Source organism: Choristoneura fumiferana, chromosome 30 (genome assembly GCF_025370935.1).
Source record: "Choristoneura fumiferana chromosome 30, NRCan_CFum_1, whole genome shotgun sequence".
NCBI classification, from domain to species: Eukaryota; Metazoa; Arthropoda; class Insecta; order Lepidoptera; family Tortricidae; genus Choristoneura; species Choristoneura fumiferana.
In genome coordinates, this window is record NC_133501.1 from 9,710,084 (window position 1) to 9,731,699 (window position 21,616).

General features: G+C 36.5%; 2 protein-coding genes, 1 long non-coding RNA gene and 1 pseudogene across 4 annotated transcripts; 2 read left to right on the plus strand and 2 right to left on the minus strand.

Moving 5' to 3' along the window:
• Positions 1-6,079: 6,079 nt before the first annotated feature.
• Positions 6,080-20,198, minus strand: LOC141444778 (uncharacterized). 2 transcript variants are annotated; one of them, XM_074110414.1, is made up of 4 exons: positions 20,105-20,198; positions 10,170-10,361; positions 7,594-7,659; positions 6,080-6,234 (listed from the first exon to the last, which is right to left on the minus strand). In XM_074110414.1, the coding sequence occupies exons 1-4, from the start codon at positions 20,130-20,132 to the stop codon at positions 6,155-6,157; spliced, it is 366 nt and encodes a 121-aa protein (XP_073966515.1). In that variant the 5' UTR covers positions 20,133-20,198; the 3' UTR covers positions 6,080-6,154. The 2 variants fall into 2 exon arrangements, with proteins under 2 accessions (XP_073966515.1, XP_073966516.1); XM_074110415.1 differs by lacking the exon at positions 7,594-7,659.
• Positions 11,425-11,901, plus strand: LOC141444432 (U6 snRNA-associated Sm-like protein LSm3 pseudogene; annotated as a pseudogene).
• On the minus strand, positions 11,916-15,706 carry LOC141444777 (U3 small nucleolar RNA-associated protein 14 homolog A). Its single transcript, XM_074110413.1, has 3 exons — positions 14,987-15,706; positions 13,605-13,797; positions 11,916-13,455 (listed from the first exon to the last, which is right to left on the minus strand). The coding sequence occupies exons 1-3, from the start codon at positions 15,634-15,636 to the stop codon at positions 11,932-11,934; spliced, it is 2,367 nt and encodes a 788-aa protein (XP_073966514.1). The 5' UTR covers positions 15,637-15,706; the 3' UTR covers positions 11,916-11,931.
• On the plus strand, positions 16,150-17,148 carry LOC141444779 (uncharacterized). Its single transcript, XR_012453210.1, has 2 exons — positions 16,150-16,427; positions 16,965-17,148. It is a non-coding gene; the product is annotated as an uncharacterized lncRNA (long non-coding RNA).
• Positions 20,199-21,616: the final 1,418 nt, after the last annotated feature.

Genomic DNA, 21,616 nt, shown 5'->3' on the forward strand with positions numbered 1-21,616 from the left:
TGCGTTGCCAACCTAGAGGCCTAAGATGGAATACCTGAAGTGCCAGTAATTTCACTGGTTGTCTTACTCTCCACGCCGAAACACAACAGTGCAAGCACTGCTGCTTCACGGCAGGATTAGCGAGCAAGATGGTGGTAGCAATCCGGGCAATCAAAAAATACGTGTGTTGTTCTCGGGTCTTGGGTGTTTAATATGTATTTAAGTATGTATCTATCTACATATATAATTATATTTATCCGTTGCTTAGTACCTATAACACAAGTTTTGCTAAGCTTACTTTGGGACTAGGTCAATTGGTGTGAATTGTCCCGTGAAATTTATTTATTTATCACTGGCATACACACACTGGTCCAAGACTCTAGTCTTCAAGCACTGCGGAATATTGGACGAGAAGACACCACGAAGTTTCCCGAACGTTGCCCATCCGAGTTGTATTCTTCGGGCGACCTCTTTGTCGAAGTTGGACCTACCCAATTGGGTCTGATCTTGGATCTGATGATTCAAACCTACTTAATTTGATACTGATCCTAACATTTACACTAGCTGCTGTTCAGAACAACGAAAAGAACCATTGAAACATTGCTTGTCATGACCATGAACGTGCCGCCAATGAACGATCCTGAAACCAATTTATACCTACTACATAACACATACTACACTACATACTTTTTGATACAACCTGCGGAAGTATCATTTAACTTTGTTGCAATATTTATTTAAAGGAAATAAGTACTATGTGTTGAGGAATATAGTAATTCCATTTGAAGTTCTGTGGTGTTTTGTTTGGCATGGTGTGACGTCTGATATAGTGCGCGTCACCTCGTTTAAGTTAAACTTAAACATTGTATACTATAGCTATCTGTGGGATCCTGTAATTGGCTCTGTGTTGCTATTCCTTCTACATATATTGTGTTTTTAGTTGTTGGTTCTCCTTAAATAAATTAATAAATAACAACAAGTATATGATGCATTTATATCCCAATAAGTACCTCATTCAATAATTTAATATCCCTTTTAGGTATTTGACGTATTGGATCATAGCACAGGACATTTTGGTCACAGCTCTTATCAGTTATTTGTGTGAATACCTACCAGGAAAATGGTCGTTTGTGGAAAGGCCCGCTATGTGAATGGAAAGTTATAGAATTTATGGAAAGTCCTGTACTAATATTCAGGGGCTAATTAGGCTAATTAGTGGGATTTTCAAGCAATGTGGCCTATTCTTTGATAAGCAAACATGACAAAAAGGGACAAACAAGGGTGTATGTGTGTATGTATGTAAACTGTTTATAGTACAAAAGAAAAGAAACATAACAGCTTTGAGATTTGTATGCTGTTTTGAATAAAGATTCTATCTATCTATCTATCTATCTAACACAATTGACAACACACAATACGGTATTTAATAATAATAAGTTCCCAATCCGCACTGGGCCCGCGTGGGAACTATGGCCCAAGCCCTCTTGTTCTGAGAAGAGGCCTGTGCCCAGCAGTGGGACGTATATAGGCTGGGATGATGAATACGGTATTTGACTATTTTGTATATGTTTTATAAATTAAAACTACACAATGCCTGTTATCGAATAGAAAAACAATGTTTAAGCTACCTTTACAAATAACAAAGTTATAAAGGTTTTAAATTCAAGATTAGACAGAGAAAGACGTACTGGCATGTGACGTCACACGCCAGTACCGCCATACTTGCTGCATAGAGAAAAGCGTTTGAGAAAGAGACAGGTATATAGATTTTTCAAAAAATCCAATTATCCAATTATCAACCGATTTAAATTTTCTCTTCGCTAAACACTATGTGTATATCTATATTTTCATAATAAAATTAAGATATGACAAAATCGGGAGTTGTCAAATACCGTATTAATTACAATTGATTGATTGATTGGGTGTATTTGATTATGACCCAAATGTTACTACTTACCCCTATCATTATAAATGGAATCGAAAATAATTGTCAGTTTGAAATGCAGATAGGTTCCTTATTCTGATGACTACGAGTCCTAGTCCTATTTGGTTATTAAAAATATGAATAACTAGCGTTTACCCGCGGCTTCGCACGCGTAAATCATTGGATACAGCAGTTGAATTGAAATTCCGGGATTTTATTAAATTCTCGTGGGAATTCCCTAAAATTACATCGTGGTTTTTATTGACGTTAAAATAAAACACCCATGCCAAATTTCATGACTCTAAGCCCAGCGGTTGTTATTTCGAGATTTTATCCCTATATCCCGTGGGAATATCGGGATAAAAAGTAGCCTATGTGTTATTTATTTCAGATGTCCAGCTATCTAAATACCAAATTTCATGGCTCTAAGCCCAGCGGTTGTTAGTTCGAGATTTTATCCCTATCCCGTGGGAACATCGGGATAAAAAGTAGCCTATGTGTTATTACAGACGTCCAGCTACCTACGTACCTACCAAATTTCATGACTCTAAGCCCAGCGGTTGTTACAAAGAGATTTTATCGCTATCCCGTGGGAATATCGGGATAAAAAGTATTCTGTTTTAATCCAAGTTATAAACTAACTTTTTGCCAAATTTCATCCAAATCCATGTAGCCGTTTCAGCGTCAAGAAGTAACAAACATACTCACTCACGCACAAATTTTCACATTTATAATATTAGTAGGATTTATCTTTCAGACAATTAGACAGTGGACACTTTGGGTTGGCATGGCCCTTTTTTGTCACCAGAGTGTGGGTTGCTTTTTTAGGCACGCCACTCTTAACGATATCATCCGCCGGGCTCTCTCCACTGCCTCTGTGCCCACGACATTGGAACCTTCGGGTCTCTCTGCCACCGACGGAAAGGGGCCCGATGGTTGTACTTTAGTGCCTTGGTGTCTGGGCCGCCCCTTAGCGTGGGACGTCACCTGTGTAGACACATTGGCTCCGTTCCACGCTAACGATTCTGCACGGAAGCCTGGGTCCGCCGCAGAGCAGGCCCAAACTATTAAATGTCGCAAATACGCTTTTCTTTCGAACAACTACGTATTTGCGACACTTACAATATAAACGTGTCGTCCGACACAAAAAAGTTTGTAAAAGAAGTGTCGGACAAGCTCTTAGGCGTCTCAGGCGACCATAGGGCTGGTACCTTTTTTGCCCAGCGCCTAAGTTTGGCGGTGTAGAGGGGCAATGCGGCCTCCGTCCTGGGAACGATGCCCCAAGTGGGCGATCTCCAGGGTATATTTTATTTGTAATTTTTAGTTTTGTAAAATTTTGGTTTGTTTAGTTATTTTGATATGTTTATATGTTTTGTTATTTTGTTGTAGAGACAGTCAAGTAAATCAAGGCAAAGAAACTGAGGACGATAATTTACGAGTACCTAGTCACTTTTATCACTAAGGGTATTGAACTATTAGTGCTTGATTAGTGGTTTTGTACTCTTAGTTTGTTTGAATCATATGTCTTTCGTAAAGTGAGAAAGCTGTTTTGTAGAGAACGGGCAGAAAAAATGGTAGAAGGGGTCGTACGCATACGCAACTACTCTCGCATCTCACCCATACAATTTCAGGGTGCGCTGCGATTCGCGTGCTCCCCACTATTGACACGTAGACGTTTCAAGATCCTCAGACGATATAAAGGGGTAAGGTACTTGGAAATTTTAAATGTTCACTTCGTCAGAGTTTTATCGTCATTTGATATTACCTATAGTGTTAGATCTGTTCATTGTAGAGATATATTTAATTTCAGCGGATTCGGAAATGAAGATAATAAAATGGTTCTAAATGTTTATAAAGTTGCTTTATTAAAGAAAAAAGAAGAAAGAAAACACATTTCTCTCTTTTTTTTAAAATATGGCTTTTCTGTTCTAATTAATAGGACCATTTCGCCAGTGTCAAGTGTACAAGTTTGTGTTGCTTGTAGGTATTATATATAATTAGCGGACTGTAGACACTTTAAAACACCGGTTCTTCAGATAAAAGCAAGTTTATTGCAAAAGACACACAATTATTAGTTACACAGTTACACACGCTCGGAATGGCTGGTAGAGAAGGGAAGAAGAAGTGGGGCGGCCACATAGCCCATAGACAATAAAAAAATTATAAAAAGGTAAAAAATACTCTATGTTAGCAGTGTTGCCAACATCAAGTTAAACTCTCTTTGAGAGGCACGTTGTACGGTGATTGTAGTTTTTGCAACTTGATAGTAAAATTCCAGAAACCACGTGGAGACCGGTTGCGCATTAAAAAATGTTAGACACGAGAGCAATATAGGATTTTGGGATCACTGTTCACTGTTAAGGTTAATCGCCGCATAAAACACTATCAAAATTATACTTCAACTAGCCAAAGAAACAGAAATAGCAAAATTAGATATTGTCTACATCCGCCATCTTCGAATGCTACTAATCGAATCCGAAAACACATTTATTCACAACAACAAGATACAACAACACTATTAAGTACAAATAGACAACACGTAGGAAAGTATGTCATTGCGGTTGTGAATCGGACACTGACTCAGCATAATGCTGAAGCTATTCAACCTTCATCAAATGAACTCTAAAAGCTGTACGCTAAAACAGGTAATATTTTGAGAGTAAAATCCAAGAAAATAAAAACAAGATAGAATTATCAGACGACAATCTCGTTTGTCCGTTAGGTTTCTTGAGCTTCTGAGAGTGTGTTTGATGAGATGTATACCGATTTTCAAAAAAGGTTCCACCACCATCGCTGGGTTTCTGGTTTTGATTCGTTTGTCCTTGGTACTGACGTTCTAAGGCTGCGAGCTCGGTTTCTGATAATCTCCTTTGTCCGTCAGGTTTCTTGGGCTTCTGAGAGTGTACTTGACCAGCCGTGCTATTACTTGAGTTATTTGATGTTTGCTGGTTCCTGCGAGGTATAAACCGATTTCCCTCTTGGTCTGTTACTGATCCGAAAAAGTTCTTGCTACCCGGTTTGGTTTCATAAGTGTTCCCACTCTGTACAGTTTTGGATCCGAAGATGCTCTGGTCATTCGGGCCGATTTCATAAGTGTTCCCTTTCTGACGTGTATAGGATCCATAAAAGGTTCCACCATCATCGCTGGGATTCTGGTTTTGATTCGTTTGTCCTTGGTACTGACGTTCTTCTGATCTTACGTAGGTAACTCCCTGCTGCCCAGGACCTCCCGGCGCAATAACTGTGCGAGTATGAGTGTTGGATGGTTCAGAACTATTCGGTGATTCATGTACTTCAGTCTCTTGCTGTACAAGCGAACCATACATGCCCCGGTCATTTGGGTCAGTGTTGTAAGAGTTGTTATATTCGAGCACGGTTCTACTTTCGTAGATAGGCGTCTGTGTTTCATTTGGCAACGCTCTTTGTTCTCTATCTTCCGATGCTCCAACTCCTTTAACAAGAATATTTTCAATTAAATTCCGTGGACGTTAAATATAACAGAATCATGATGGTATAAAAAGTCAATTCTTACTTACTTAAAATACTGATGCTAGCGACGACCAGCGTTATTACCACTCTGCGGCACAACATTCTGACTCCGTTACTCGACTAATTCTGTCTTATTTTTACATTCAAGCTAGTTTATCAATTTAGTTATGGAATTACCTCAATGGTCAGTAGTTTCAGGAAACATTATGATTTTATGATAAAATAAAAAAGGCGTGGGGTGTTTCCCCGTTTTATTAGTCATTTATTCCAGGAAAACAAGTACGGCGTGTTGGTGTTCATTAAAGGGTCATTGTATAGGTATTGAATATTTAAACCACACAATTATAGGCTGACATATTTCTTACATCTTTACTTAACTAATAGCAAATATTTAGACAGCCGGATGGCCAAGTGGTTAGAGAACCTAAGCTGACAACGAAGCTTGAGGTCCCGGGTTCGATTCCCGGCTGGGGCAGATATTTGTATGAATAATAAGAATGTTTGTTCTCGAGTCTTGGATGTTTAATATGTATTTAAGTATGTATTTATCTATATAAGTGTATACGTTTCTTATATAGTACAAGCTTTGCTTAGTTTGGGACTAGGTCAATTGGTGTCAAGTGTCCCATGATATTTATTTATTTGATGGTGCCACTTTCTCCTAAATTGGAATTGATAACAAACATATTTACAAAAAATAAAGTCTAATTTTCTTCCAGCGCACAATGTTGCGATCAACGTGTAAGTAAACCAAGGACTTTGCTATGCGAGTGCACACTTTTTCTTGCGGTCTTGTGCCATTTCAATTTCATAGTCTGCATATAGAAAAGCGTTGTAGTCACCTGGTAATAAAGAATAATTCAATTAATCAGATGTTGATGATGTTTTAGCAGGTGGTAGGACCTTTTGCAAGGTCCGCCCAGATTGCTACCACCATTTTGCTCGGCAATCCTGCCCTGAAGCAGCAGTGCTTGCACTGTTGTGTTTCGGCGTGGATAGTAAGACAGCTGGTGAAATTACTGGCACTTGAGGTATCCCATCTTAGGCCTCTAGGTTGGCAACGCATCTGCAATACCCCTGGTGTTGCAGATGTTTATGGGCGGTGGTGATCTCTTACCATCAGAAGATCCACGTGCTCGTTTTCCATCCAGTCGAATAAAAAATAAATAGAGGTCCTCAAACGTAATAGCCGGACAGACCAGCCAGTTTGGCCGGACTTTTGGGTAATAAATCCAGGCGCCCCAAATTATTAATGAATAATCAAAAAACATTTTTTTTTCGTTACAAATGGTAGCCTATGTACTTCCCAGAGTTATAAACTCTTTATCAAATTTCATCTAAATTCAGCAGGTTAAGCGTGAAGGCAGGAAGACCAACAAACAGACAGAGCTAGTTAGTTTCTTAGTAGTACAGTAGTATACAACAACAATTTTGTATGTAATGTCTACAGTTATTATCATTATTATTTTTATAAACTTATAGTGACTGTTCAAATGTAAAAAGCCTAACAAATCTGGATAGGCCGGACACCGTTAAATTTGGCCGGACAAGTATTGAAATAGGCTAACTCTGTCCGGCTTTTCCGGACGCATGGCAACCCTACTTACAATACACCGCGGACCGCAGTGCCGCGCTGGCACGTTCTTCAACCTACGTCAAAGGGCCATCCATAAAATATGCCACATCAATTTTGACCATTTTTAGCCCCCCTTCGCCTGTGTCACTCCCCCCCTAAATTTATTTATTTATTTATTTATTCCAATAAAATTACACAGCATTACAGTAATTTACCAATACGACGCGAAATTAAAAAAATATACACAAAATAAAACAAATAAAAAACAGAAATAGAAAGAATTAACTTAAGATAAAACACTAGATTGCCTATCATCCATCATCTCACAAAATCTCAGACATCCATGGCATACAGTCGACCAAGGACAAGCGAGCAGATCACACTCAGGTGCTGCCGTCAGGAGCGCATTGAGCAGCGTCAGCGCGTGCGCAATGTGTGACAACAAATGTCAGGACTTTTAGGGTGATGTCAGGATTTTTTTAAATTTTTCATACGGCAACCCTACTGTTGGGACCAATCAGGGTTTCAACAGGGGTGACTTTAGCTGGAACATGGTTTTCGCCCCGGATTGTGTTACGGCTACACTTAAAAACTCACCGAGTTCTTAGGACCTGAAGATACTTACTACTATCATCATATTCAGGATTTGGTAGTCCACAATGTTTTGGTTTCAATAATTTAGCTTTCACATCTGAAAAAGAAACAGCCTTTTTTTAATTTTTTATTTTTATTTGACTGGATGGCAAACGAGCCGGGTCTCCTGATGGTAAGAGATCACCACCGCCCATAGACACCTGCAATACCAGGGGGATTGCAGATGCGTTGCCAACCTAGAGGCCTAAGATGGGATACCTCAAGTGCCAGTAATTTCACCGGCTGTCTTACTCTCCACACCGAAACACAACAGTGCAAGCACTGCTGCTTCACGGCAGGATTAGCGAGCAAGATGGTGGTAGCCATCCGGGCGGACCTTGCACAAGGTCCTACCACCAGCAAGAAGAACTATAGGACGTATGACATCCATAAGAATATTAAATTTTAATTAACGATAGCTTTAACTATTGAGAATCGTTTTATTGACAAAATATGACAATTAGTTTTACTGATGGGGAGTTTTTTAATCTTTTTCTTTTTTTTCCTAAAACTTTTATAAAATATTATACAAAAAAATATGACCAGGATCGCCGTCATCGAAACCGATGTGGAGGACATACATAAACATAACATATACCTACTCATAAGTGAGCATTCTTATCTTACTTTAAATGGCACTAAAAACTTTTTTTTTCAGAATACGGTATTTTACAACTCCTGAATTTGCCATATCTTAATATTATCCAGCACCCAACATATCAAATTTCATGACTCTAAGCCCAGCGGTTGTTATTTCAAGATTTTATCCCTAAAAAGTATCCTATGTTTTAATCCAGGTTATAAACTAACTTTTTGCCAAATTTCATCCAAATCCGTCCAGCCGTTTCAGCGTGAAGAAGTAACAAACATACTCATTCAAAAACTTTCTTCACATTTTATAATATTAGTAGGATAGATATACAGACAGTGTTTAGCGAAGAGAAAACTTAAATCGCTTGAAAATTGGATTTATAGTGATTTTTTGAAAAATCTATATACCTGTCTCTTTCTCAAACGCTTTTCTCTGTGCAGCAAGTATGGCGGTACTTTCTCTGTCCAATCTTGAATTGCAAACCTTATAACTTTGTTATTTGTAAAGGTAGCTTAAAAATTGTTTTTCTATTCGATAACAGGCATTGTGTAGTTTTAATTTATAAAACATATACAAAATAGTCAAATACCGTATTAGGTAATTCTGCATTCTTCTTACTCAGAATTACGAGCACTATTGAATTAGACGGAGAAAAAAGTGTCCCTATACGGGGGGTGGCCTGTAATATGAGCATAGATCATACTCCTCAAACTGAACAACAGTAGTTCAACGACTTTTAAAAATAATGGAGTCTTTGAATTTTCCTTTTTAGGGTTCCGGAGCCAAAATGGCAAAAACGGAACCCTTATAGTTTCGCCATGTCTGTCTGTCTGTCCGTCCGCGGCTTTGCTCAGGGACTATCAATGCTAGAAAGCTGTAATTTTGCACGGTTATATATGTAAAGTATGCCGACAAAATGGTGCAATAAAAAATTGTTTGTTAGGGTACCTCCCATAGACGTAAAGTGGGGGTGAATTTTTTCTTCTCATACAACCCTAGTGTGGGGTATCGTTGAATGAGTATTTTAAAACCATTAGCGGTTTGCTAAGACGATTTTTCGATTCATTGGATATTTTGCGAAATATTCAACTTTAAAGTGCAAATTTTCATTAAAATCGAGCGTCCCCCCTCAAATCTAAACCGTTGGGTAGAAAAAAATTGAAAAATTCAGGATGGTAGTATATCAAACTTTCAAGGAAAACTTTAACGGCTAAGTTTGCTTGAGAATTATTAGTATTTTTACTCTTAACCCAAGGTATAAAATATACCTAAACTTGGAAGATTCCGTATAAAATACGAAATTCGACACGCTCTTGTCCGGGTTTTTTCTTAAAAATTAAATACTGCAATCAATGTACGCCATCCTAGAACCCAACTCACGTCGCCTGTCACCCTACAAGCACCAAGCATTTCGCTTTACATTGCTTCTTCGAATAAATAAATAAATAAATATCACGGAACAATTCACACCAATTGACCTAGTCCCAAAGTAAGCTTAGCAAAGCTTGTGTTATGGGTACTAAGCAACGGATAAATATAATTATATAGATAGATACATACTTAAATACATAGAAAACACCCAAGACCCGAGAACAAACATTCGTATTTTTCATACAAATATCTGCCCCGACACGGGAATCGAACCCGGGACCTCAAGCTTCGTAGTCAGGTTCTCTCATAGGCCATCTGGTCGTCAAATAAACTTACAAGTGTAATAAAAATTAAAAAACTAATTATTTTTAAAAGTCGCTGAACTAATGTTGTTCAGTTTGAGGAGTATGATCCACGTTTTAAATATTTGCTCACATTACAGGCCACACCCGGTATAGGCTGGGATGATGATAAAGAAGGTATTATAGAATTTCGAATCGGTAGCCCAACATCCTGGGGTGGGCACTGGACCATACTAGGGTGGGCATGGCCCTCTCGCCCTCCCCCTCCTATAAACGCCTCTGCTGGGATGATGATTGACTTACTTTCAGCGCATTGCACATACTGCAAATTGCAGAGATCTTCTATTTTTAGTACTTTAGGCTTTCTATTCGTCATATCTTCCTGGAAACTGATGCATATGGGTGTAATATCAACGCAAGTGTATTGAAAACTGCAGTCCAGCACTGGCAGCATGTTGTCTCTGTCTTTTATTGTAGCATTTGACAATTTGAACACTGAAAATAAACCGGCCAAGAGTGTGTGAGTGAGTTCAGTAGCCATTACGAAAAAATTCAATAATATTTTTCTAAGGATTTCGTATTTTATACGGAATCCTCCAAGTTTAGGTATATTTTATACCTTAGGCTGCTATTTACTCATAAACTACTAATAATTCTCAAGCAAACTTAGCCGTTATAGTTTTCCTTGAAAGTTTGATATACTTACTACCATCCTAAATTTTTCAAATTTTTCCACCCACCGGTTTAGATTTTAGAGGGGGGGGGAGGACGCTCGATTTTAATGTAGTTTTTCACTTTAAAGTTGAATATTTCGAAAACAGATCACTGAATCGAAAAATCGTCTTAGCAAACCCATAATGGTTTTAAAAGACCTATCCAACGATACCCCACACTATAGGTTTGAATAAGAAAAAAAAAACACCCCCACTATACACCTACGTCTATGGGAGGTACCCTAAAAATTTTTTTGAAATTTTAATTGTGCAACTATTTTGTCGGCATAGTTTACCTATATATCCGTGCAAAATTACAGCTTTCTAGCATTGATAGTCCCTGAGCAAAGCCGCGGACGGACAGACAGACAGACAGACATGGCGAAACTACTTATAAGGGTTCCGTTTTTGCCATTTTGGCTCCGGAACCCTAAAAATGACAGTTTACAACATTTACACAATTATTTGAAAAGTCGTGGTACAGTCAGCAACAAAAATATACGTTTAAAGTGCCAAAATTATGTATACATTGCCTGAACGTTAAGGTCGTGCATACATACATATTTTTTTCACTTTGTCTGTAGGTATTCATTTCTTTGTTGCTGACTGTAGGTACCTGAGTGTACCTAGTCTATGTATACCTCGTTTGTTTTAGCACAAGAAAAATGGTTAACAATCTTGACGAGTCTTTATTGAAAAACTCTTGTAAAAATAGTATTACTTTACATATAAAATATCCTATATAATTGAACTACTTATAAGAATTTCTTTGCTTAGCCGCGATCTTATGATAGCTACGTTTATGCAAGATATGCGTATTTTTAACACGTTCAAAATCTGGTAGCATGGTGTGTGGTTGTGTATGGTGTGGTAGCATGGTGTAATTAACAAAAATAAAATCCTTAATCTTGTTTATATAATTTAATCTTGTTATAAAAACCAAGAAAACAGACACTTAATTTAGCAACATATAAAAATGTAGGTACTTATTATTTTTAAATTAAGTAAAAATTCAGTTAAATTTCTTTGTAAACTTAGATTTGGAAGAAATATTTTTAAATTTATTTTTATTATTGATTTGACAATTCAAGTACAATCAGCGATAAAAGCTTGATTTTTTTTTACAAACATTTGTGTTGCAGGCTTATGATCAACATCTGAACATGGTCCTGGGAGATGCAGAAGAAACTATCACAACAGTAGAGATAGATGAAGAAACATATGAAGAAGTCTACAGAACAACCAAGAGAACTATTCCCATGTTATTTGTAAGAGGAGATGGTGTCATTCTAGTGTCACCACCTGTACGAGTAGGAGTTTGAGTAAAAAATAAAAATTTAAAACAACAACATTTATTTTTGTCCTAACAATTTAAGAACCTTCTCATTTCTAAAGTTGCGATTTTTCTTGACAAGCAGCTCATCTTCATCCATTGCTTCAATTACAGCGCCAGCTTTAGTTATCACACTCGGTTTTATTAACTGCTGATGAGCTTTTTCAGTGACAAATGTATTCCCTAAAGGTGCTCTGATTGAAGCTTCATAATCTTTAACACTTGTGAATGGGAAAGGCACATTAGTTACTTTATGAACAGCCAATTTGGGATCCTTGAATTCTTTAATAATGACATCACCTTTATTCTCATCACGCCTGGGCATTTTAGGGGCACCTTTAGTAATAAATCGATTTTTTCTCCTTTTCGGTGCTTTTACCCCCTTGCCTCCCCAGGAGCCCCATCCTGGTAAACTTAGATCAATGTCCTCAGGCTTATCCTTATTTATTTCATCTTCTTTCTCTTGCCTGAAGCTGTCTACAACATCATCTTCTTCAAAAACCTCCTCAATGTTGACTTTTGGTACAACTTGTTCGTCATCATCATCTAATAAGTCATGACCATTTTCACCTTCAGGTACAACTGAATTTAAATATTTGGGCTTTGCTACTATAAACCTGTTAGGGTCAATATTGGAATGAGCACTTTCTTGAGTGTCATTTAGTGTAACATTGGCAGCATCAAGAACTGTGTTATCTTTAACTTGTGTTTCTGTAGGTGTTCTTGAGCTTGATTCAAGTAACTCCTCATCTATAACAGGTTTTAGCTTTTGTTGTTTGAGTTTCAAATATTCAAGATTATCTCTTTCTTCTTGTTTATCTTCGGTTTTCTCTCTTGAAGACTTAGTGATGTTTTCTAAATTTTGGATGTCTTTTTTAAGTTTATTTAATTTCTTTGCTACTTTACTACTCACAGTTCCTTTGAAAGCATCAAATGCTTGTTCAACATCTTGTTTCAAGTTTGCCTTGACTTCTAAAACATTAACAGGTTCTACGGTCCAGTTAGATGTAGCCACAGCTTTCTTTGCAGTTTTAGATTTCACTGCTTCCTTGGTAGGTTCTTTGTTAGATTCAGATTTTCTTTTAGTAGCTTTTGAACCATTTAGTTCTTTCTCATCTTTTGATATTTTTTTACAATTTGGATTATTTACAGCTGGCTTGTTTAGTACTTTGGTGCCTTGATCATCAATATCATTATTTTCAGCAAATTTATTTACACTTTGTTTTAAAACAAGCATTTCTAAACTTTCACTTGGATTCTGCCCACTCTTTTGTTGTAAATCATCATCATCTAAGTCAGAGTCAGTGTCATTTTTCTTGTTTATTTTCCCCTGCACATATTTCTTATAACCAAAATCAAATTCTGCATCAACATTTGATTTGTCTGACCGCTGCAACATCCATGGATTCATGGGATCTTGTGCCAAAGTCATATCAGGTATATTTTCATCAACATCATCATCCTCATCAGAGCTATCATTATTATTTGTTTTCTTTGTGAGACCTCTGCTAACTGCTAACTGTTCTGCTAGTTCTTGTCTTGTCTGAAATAAAATGGGTTATTAGTTATGCATGAACAAATAATCTAATTATTGGCAAGTCCTTGAATCTCCTCCTTGAAGTGGTATTGAATATCACAAAACAATAAAAAAGGTTATTATACGAAGTTACAAAAGTTTATAAAGGCAATCACCTCCTTGTCATATTTAGCACGGACTAATTTACTTTTAGCCCATTTTCCGGTGTTCTTATGCCTTAGTGTGTGTCTCTCCAAAGCTCTTGCTTTTTCAAGAGCCTCCAATTTCTTCAGTGCCTCCTCGGGATCTGTCTTTTGCAACTCTTCAAACTCTTTCAGTTGCTGCTTTAGCTTTTCCTTTTTTAGAATTCTGTAAACATAAAGGTATAAAGTTTTAATAGCAAAACTTATTGAAATTCTATCAAAAAAAATTAGGACAACCGTTGAACAAGTGTTTAACACATGTTAGTTCATAGAAAATAAATTGTAATTTTTAGCATGTTTAAGACAGTATTAATTTTATTATTACAAGACTGTTTGTTCAATCATCATTGGCAACATTGGAGCTGTCCAGTCTAGGTGCTCATAAATATCTGAACACAAATAAGATATTTGGCTTGGAAGTCATCCATAATAATCATCATCACAAGTTTAATCTTCTCCTTTACCTAACATTTATACATTTTTAATATGAACATTTTTTTTAATTTTTTTATTATACGACTGGAAGGCAAACGAGCAAGTGGGTCTCCTGATGGTAAGAGGTCACCACCGCCCATAAACATCTGCAACACCAGGGGTATTGCAAACGCGTTGCCAACCTAGAGGCCTAAGATGGGATACCTCACGTGCCAGTAATTTCACCGGCCGACACCGTGAGATTTGCTCATATTAAATAATGTATGATAACCATTGTCTGAAATCGAGTTTAGCTCCACATATAGGTATTATAACTAGCTTTTGCCCGCGGCTTCACCTGTGTGGAATTCGGTTATCGCGCATTGTGTCCCTCAGGAACTGCACATTTTTCTGGAATAAAAAGTAGCCTATGTCACTTTCGGGCCCATAAACTATCTCTATGCCAAAAAATCACATTGATCCATCGCTCCATGTCGATATGAAAGGCTGACTACCATACAAACACTAACATTAGTATGGATTTAAATATTTTTTATAGCCGTGGTGGCCTAGTGGTTTGACCTATCGCCTCTCAAGCAGAGGGTCGTGGGTTCAAACCCCGGCTCGCACCTCTGAGTTTTTCGAAATTCATGTGCGGAATTACATTTGAAATTTACTACGAGCTTTGCGGTGAAGGAAAACATCGTGAGGAAACCTGCACAAAACTGCGAAGCAATTCAATGGTGCGTGTGAAGTTCCCAATCCGCACTGGGCCCGCGTGGGAACTACGGCCCAAGCCCTCTTGTTCTGAGAGGAGGCCTGTGCAATGAAATATTTTTTATATGAATTAAAAAATAATGCCTCAATCTCATAAAAGTACCAAACACCTCACTTCATATTTTCATAGCTAGTTTTGCACAAGCTAAAACAGTCTTACTAACCTGTGATACTTTTTGCTCTTGATTTTACTCTGTCTTTTGGCTTTAGCAGCTTTGTAAGACTGTTGAGCTCGCAGCTTAGCAGAGTTCTGTCGATGATCAAGCATTTCTTCATATGTCATTGGATACACCTTCTCCTCTTCTTCTTCTATCTCTATTTCAGGCGGATCAATTTCATCCAACTCTTTCTCGAGAGGTGATTTAAGCTCAAGTTTTGATATAAACTCTTTTGTTGGCTGCATTTTGTTTGAACCACGTTTCAAAGGGAACGACACGAAGTCCACCGTCCGGCTCCTTGCCACAACAGGATCCCATCTGCCAAGCTTTTCCTTAGCTTGTTCATATCCAGTAGCTCTCTTGATACGCTCCGCCTGTGGTTTCTCCAGAGGCTTGGGTAGCACTTGTTTACTATCCTGACTCTTTTTAAGTTTCTTGCTAATCTGTGCACGGTGAGACGTATCTTCTAACACCTTAACAACATTATTAAGATTCAATTTACGTGAGCCTTTGATTAAATTGAATTCTGAATTGAGGTTAGTTGGTTCATTTCGCGTTGGCTCAGTGATGAATTGGGTTTTGTCAAGTTTTGTTATTGCGTTTACTAATTGGTCATGCTCGGAGGCCACAAACTCAGAATCATCGATATCTTCCATGGTTTCTCTTAAGAATAGTTTTTAAAAACACACGACCGACCAACAAGGACACAGCTAAAGTTGGCTAAAGGCACTTTGTATCACGCTATGGTCTCTTCTCAATAGTATGTAGGTTCCTCAATTTGCATAGAAGCTAGCGAAATCTAGCGCTCCTTGTTAAAATAACTTACCTATAAATTCTGCTTTCTTGCCATAACCAAAATATAATAGTGAAAGTACATCAATATGTTTTTATATCATATTAAACATTCAATCTTAATAATTAAACATTTTATTCAAAGATTAATTGAACTTTCTCAAGAAATTTGAAAGGAACAGAGAACATTTTACTAGTAACATTGCTTACCTACTCGTTTATGGACTGTACTGCAGGGCTACTATGAAACTCGAAACTCGATGTTCGTGTCGTGCGGTCCCTCTGACACTTATACTACTTAATACGAGAGTGAGAGGGACGGTACAATACGAACTTCGAGTTTCGATTTACGTAGTAGCCCCGCTGTATCTGTCATTGCTTTTCCGAGGTAAAAAAAACAAAATGTCGGTTATGTCTGCAAAGTTTTAGAAAACTTGTGGTTTTACAGTTTTTCCAACCTTTTTTTGCCGTTTTTTTAGTGAGTTGTGTTTTCATTTGTGTTTTAGTGCTTCCTCCTCCGTTAAATTCTCCTCTGATTTAGCGTCGAGACGAGATAGACTGATTTTAGTATCTATTATCTACTGAACGTAATTGTTAAATATTATGTCTTTTCTCATTTGCTGCGTGCCTGGATGCATGACGAGAAGTGGAAAAGGTAACCATTCTAATAAATTAGTTTACCAATTGTAAGGTTGAGCTTTCAGTCTCTCATAAAATACCTATTGAAGTAAGCTTGGCAAAGGCGAATGATATCGCTAGGTATACATTCTAACTGTATTTAAAAGGTTAATAATAATCATTAACCGTTGTTGAAATAGGGTTTCTTATTTTGATCAATGTTTTTGGCACCACAGCCATCGTAACACATCGTTATTATGCCGAAAAATATGCTGAGAGCCCTATGTCTCTGATTAAGGATAACAGATGGAATGATAATGAGGCTACCTCTGCGCTTTCCAGAGAAAAAAGGTCTTAAAAGACAGACAGATCATATAAGCCTTTATATACCTATATTATAAGGGATCATATATGTGATCATTTATGGGGTTCCTTTTTTTTCTTTTGTGGCACAAGTTCAAATTTGTTTTATGAGAATAAAGCACAATTGCACATTATATGTAAGAACAAGTGTGCACTTGTGCTTTTTATGAATCTGAAAAAAGAGTATAACATAACTTATTTTTATTTTTAGGTGTAAGTCTTCATGCATTCCCAGATCCGGCGAAGGAAATGAACAGATTTCGAACGTGGGTTCAGAATGTTGGTGGTGATATTGTTTACCTGGATAGCCCCTTAGTCACATTTTACATGTGCTTAACATGCATAGTCTATTGCAAAAACTTATATATTAATAAATGGCGATTGATGAAACTGAATTAAAACCTTTTGCTTCCCTTGCTTTTTATCCCAACCCGTCATAGCGCAGAGATCTAAGCAAAATAGTAGTAAGACCATTAAAAGTAATACGTGGTATATTAACATTTGGTAAGTACTGATTTTTATAGTAAAATTTCCTAAGTGCCGTGAACTTAGTTGTCTTCTTCTATTTTGCACTATCTCATACATTTTTACTTAATTTTATCTATAGGCGTAATATTGATAATCTACAGGATGAAATTTAGGACTTAATATAAAATTTGTGTTTCATGCTCAGTTAACGCTGGGTAGTATAGTGCATTTACTCTTTTGTTGAAATAAATCTAAAAAAAATTGTGGTTTCTATACATTATTGAAATACGAAATCATGAACAATGTATGGAAACCGGAAATTTCATCAGACTTATTTCAACAAAAGAAGTAATGCATTATATTACCCAGCAATAACTGAGCATGAAACATTAATTGTATAGATAGCTATGTATACGTAAGCGTACGCACGCACACATGCATAGGCGCGAGCTTTAACAATGAGAACTAGATGGCACCTCTTTCCATACAAACCAATACAAGTTCTGAGATACCCGTCTATCTCCCTATATATACTGTAGTCTTTGCTTTGTATGAATAACTAAGGCACAGATTCTGACCTGACACGACACTGACACTCGGGATGTTTGATATCGATTCGATTAATCGATTAGTCCATGTAAAATTATCGAGCAGTAATCGATTAATTTTAAAATTTAAATAATCGATTTTCCACCGATTAAACGATATTTTACGATTTTTTTTAAAGTGAAATAAAATGGGTGACACTATTTCCCGGCTGTAAAATGCCGATATGGAAATACCGACATGATATTTGGTGTACACGCCCATAGCAACTCTTGTCCGTTTGACACCAGTTTGTATGGGCGAGTACACATAATATCGGGTCGGTATTTCCATGTTGTTATTTTACGGCCGGGAAATAGTGTCACCCATTTTATTTCACTTGAAACACATTTAAACTGTAAAAAGTTTGAATTTCGCACCTAGAGTGTGCCGTACCTTCTTATAAAAGGCGGTGTAAAACGCGGAAAAGCGGTATATCTGGCCACACCGTAGGAATGTTCGATATCGATTCGATTAATCGACTAATCGATACCATAAGCGCCCTTCATCGATTAATTGAAATCGACACGATCAATTAATCGATTATTTCGCCATCGATTACCATCCCTATCTGACACTACTCTTTGCTACTCACTCTACTCTTTGTAAAATTGTGTTGGCGTGACGTGACATGACTGACAGTGACAGCCCGTTTTTTTTTTTAAGATTTAGAGAGGTTGGATTCGCGCTGTCATCGTTCATCCACCACCACCTCTCATATTTCGTTTTATAGATTTTTTTACCGTACAACGGCAAAACCTACTAGACACTGGCAAAATTGTCCTCCAATGGACAGAGCCATATTTTTCTAAAAAACCAACCAAGATTTTGAGAACTACTCCGAAATTCGTAGTGTCAGCCTTCTCACACTCCTGTTAAATTAAATTTGTATGAAAGAGACCGCACAGTTTGAAGTTCGAAACCTATTACCATCACATCCTCATCTTTCATCTCGAGAAACTTTTGTTGGTAGGTAGTGGTTTTTAGACTGTTCTGTTCTATGTTTTCAACAAAAACTGTTCATATCTGGCAAAATATTCGTCCTGTGTAAGTATAACCAGAGGCCATATTGCCTAAAGTTTCTGATGCTTGCGATCGCAATCAAATGACAGATTTCGCATACAAAAACTGTCATTTGATTGCGGTCACGAGCTTCAGAAATGTTAGGCAATACGGCCTCTGGTATAACTATGATCTCAATCGATTCAGCGCAAAAAATTAAACAGAAAATGACACCTCACTCGCCTTGTTTGTTAAATTTGCATTTTTTAAACGTTGGCCTCAGCCCACTCAATAATATACGAACTTAATTAAATTTAAAATAAAACCCCGAAGATAATTCTAGTAAAAATATTTATTGATTTTCGAATTGAAATTTCAAATGTGAGGAAAAATTCATAATACATATTACCAAATAAGATAATAATGTCTAATTAAGAAATAAAATTGTAATTTACCTACGTCCCTTTTAAAATTTAATAATATTTAGCAAGAATCTCGATTTTGCGTTGTAGATTTTTTAATGGACAGGAATAATATTAAAATAAGTTATTTTTAAAATTGCAAAACTTAATTATAAATATTACTATGGTCATCTGTTACATTAAAAATATTAAAATATTCTCAATTAGGTATATTAGACCATTAGTTCGTAAAATAATAATGACTTTATATTATACTTAATTATGAATTTATTGATTTTGCAAAAATCAACATTTTGTCTACAACATAATTTTGATCCAACTTTTTCATGACGAAAGATTTATTTATTCTTAAGGTACAAAATGTTTTAGAAAAGTTAGTCTTAAAGTTTTAGAAATGAATAAAATGCGAATCATAGACAAAATCTAATAAAAATTGATCATACAAATATATTTCACAATCCTTTGTTGGCAACACTCGGTAGCGTAAAGTAAATTTACCGGTAAAAATAACGTTACTATAACGTTAAGTTATTTACCGTTACTTATAGTGTGAATTTGGTAACGTTAACAAGCCCTGTATCAAACGATTACTATTACAATACTGTACTATTGTATATGTACTAAGTGTAATTGGTTTACTGTTCAACGAGTATACGCCTTTGAAAAATAACCATCTTTTCGTTCCCGACACCTATCACGACCCATACAAGTATCAATATGGACCCCTTCCTTGCATAAACGTACCTATCATAAAGGTCGCGGGTGAGCAAAGAAATTATTTTAGTTCATTGATATGGACCTCCGGAAAGTAAAGATAATATAATGATATTTAAAATGTTTATGATTCGAGTGAGTAGTGGCTGTATTTACTTACGTATTAAAAAATACCACAGTATTTCCATATTACAAGTAAAATATCAAAGATTGAAACATTTCGCTTGTATATACAACAAAATAACCAAGCTTGTAAGTATATACAAGAAACTAATTAACGCAAGATATCTTGAGTTAATTAGTTTCTTCATTAGTAGGTAATTTCATTGGGTTGAGATTAAAACTGCGTTAAAAAAAGGTCAAGTGTAAGTCGGGCTTACGATAAGAGCACCGGCTACTACCCTCGCTTCCTGCGTTGATTCTGCGCGAGCGCAGCCAGGTAGTATGTAGTATGGGGGGTGCCACCGTTGTGAACAAACTCTTGAATAAAATCTTTCGAAAAGATCGAAACTAGTCAGAATAGTGTATAATTTTAATTCCCCTCATGGGCCACCAAATTATGTTTTATAACATAACGTGGCTTTAGCGAATAAAACCCAAGATTATAAAAAATACAGTTTAATTCGTGTACTACAAGGGTAACAGATTAAAGAAGAATGACATGTATGTAGTGGCACTTTGACACTGGATGTGACAAACTCTTAAACGCCTGTAGAGTACGAATAGCAACTTTGCTGTAGATGCTCCCAATGCACTCAAGCGGCTATTAGGGGCCGGAACACTTGGGCAGTAGTCGTTTTCTTATATCAAACTTTTCTTACCTGATGATAAGTGCAGACGAGTCCTAAGCTGTATCTCACTGGTGCAGTATCAGCCTATTCACTCTAGCCTTGAAGAGCCGTCGATTGTTAAATGGAGATGGAGGCATTCAAATTTAATTCCTGCGCACACTTAAAAGCACGTCTGTAGAGTTCTAGCGTGTGTGTGTGTGTGTGTGTGTGTTTATGCACCACATTACTTAACTCATTAGTTTCTCCTGCTAACTGTACTGCTGACTGAACTAAGTGTCATAGCTTGATAGAAAACGAAGTGATTGGATAAGGTTTCATTAAGTTTTCCTTGCGGATCTCTAAAAACTGTGTACATACATTGCTAATTTTCGCTGGGTATTGTGTCAGTTCTGAAATCACCTAAATTTAAATACTAGCCAATATTATAATTATGATTGAAAAATATCATTTAAAAGTTATTGAAGTGTGCCTATATACTAAAATTACCTACTAAAACACATTAGAACGCATAATATAAATTAGTAAGTATACATAACAATAAATTTGCATAATTGTACTAAGCATACGATAAAATTTCCTCATTCGAAAACGCATATGAATACTATAAAGTTATGCCTAAAAGAGTTATGGTTATTAACATTAGGCGTATTCATTATTATGCGGTTTTATTATCTATTTATTTATTTATTTAATCGTAAAGTCATGTACATATTTGTAAAAGGTATTACATTAGGTATTGTTATTATGTTACTTCAACGATTATGCGTTTTAATGTTATGCAAGTTAATTATAATGCTATTTAATTTTTATATAACAACTATAAATAAAGTAACATAAAACACATGAAATTAACAGTTAGAATAAGACGACAAAAAGAACTA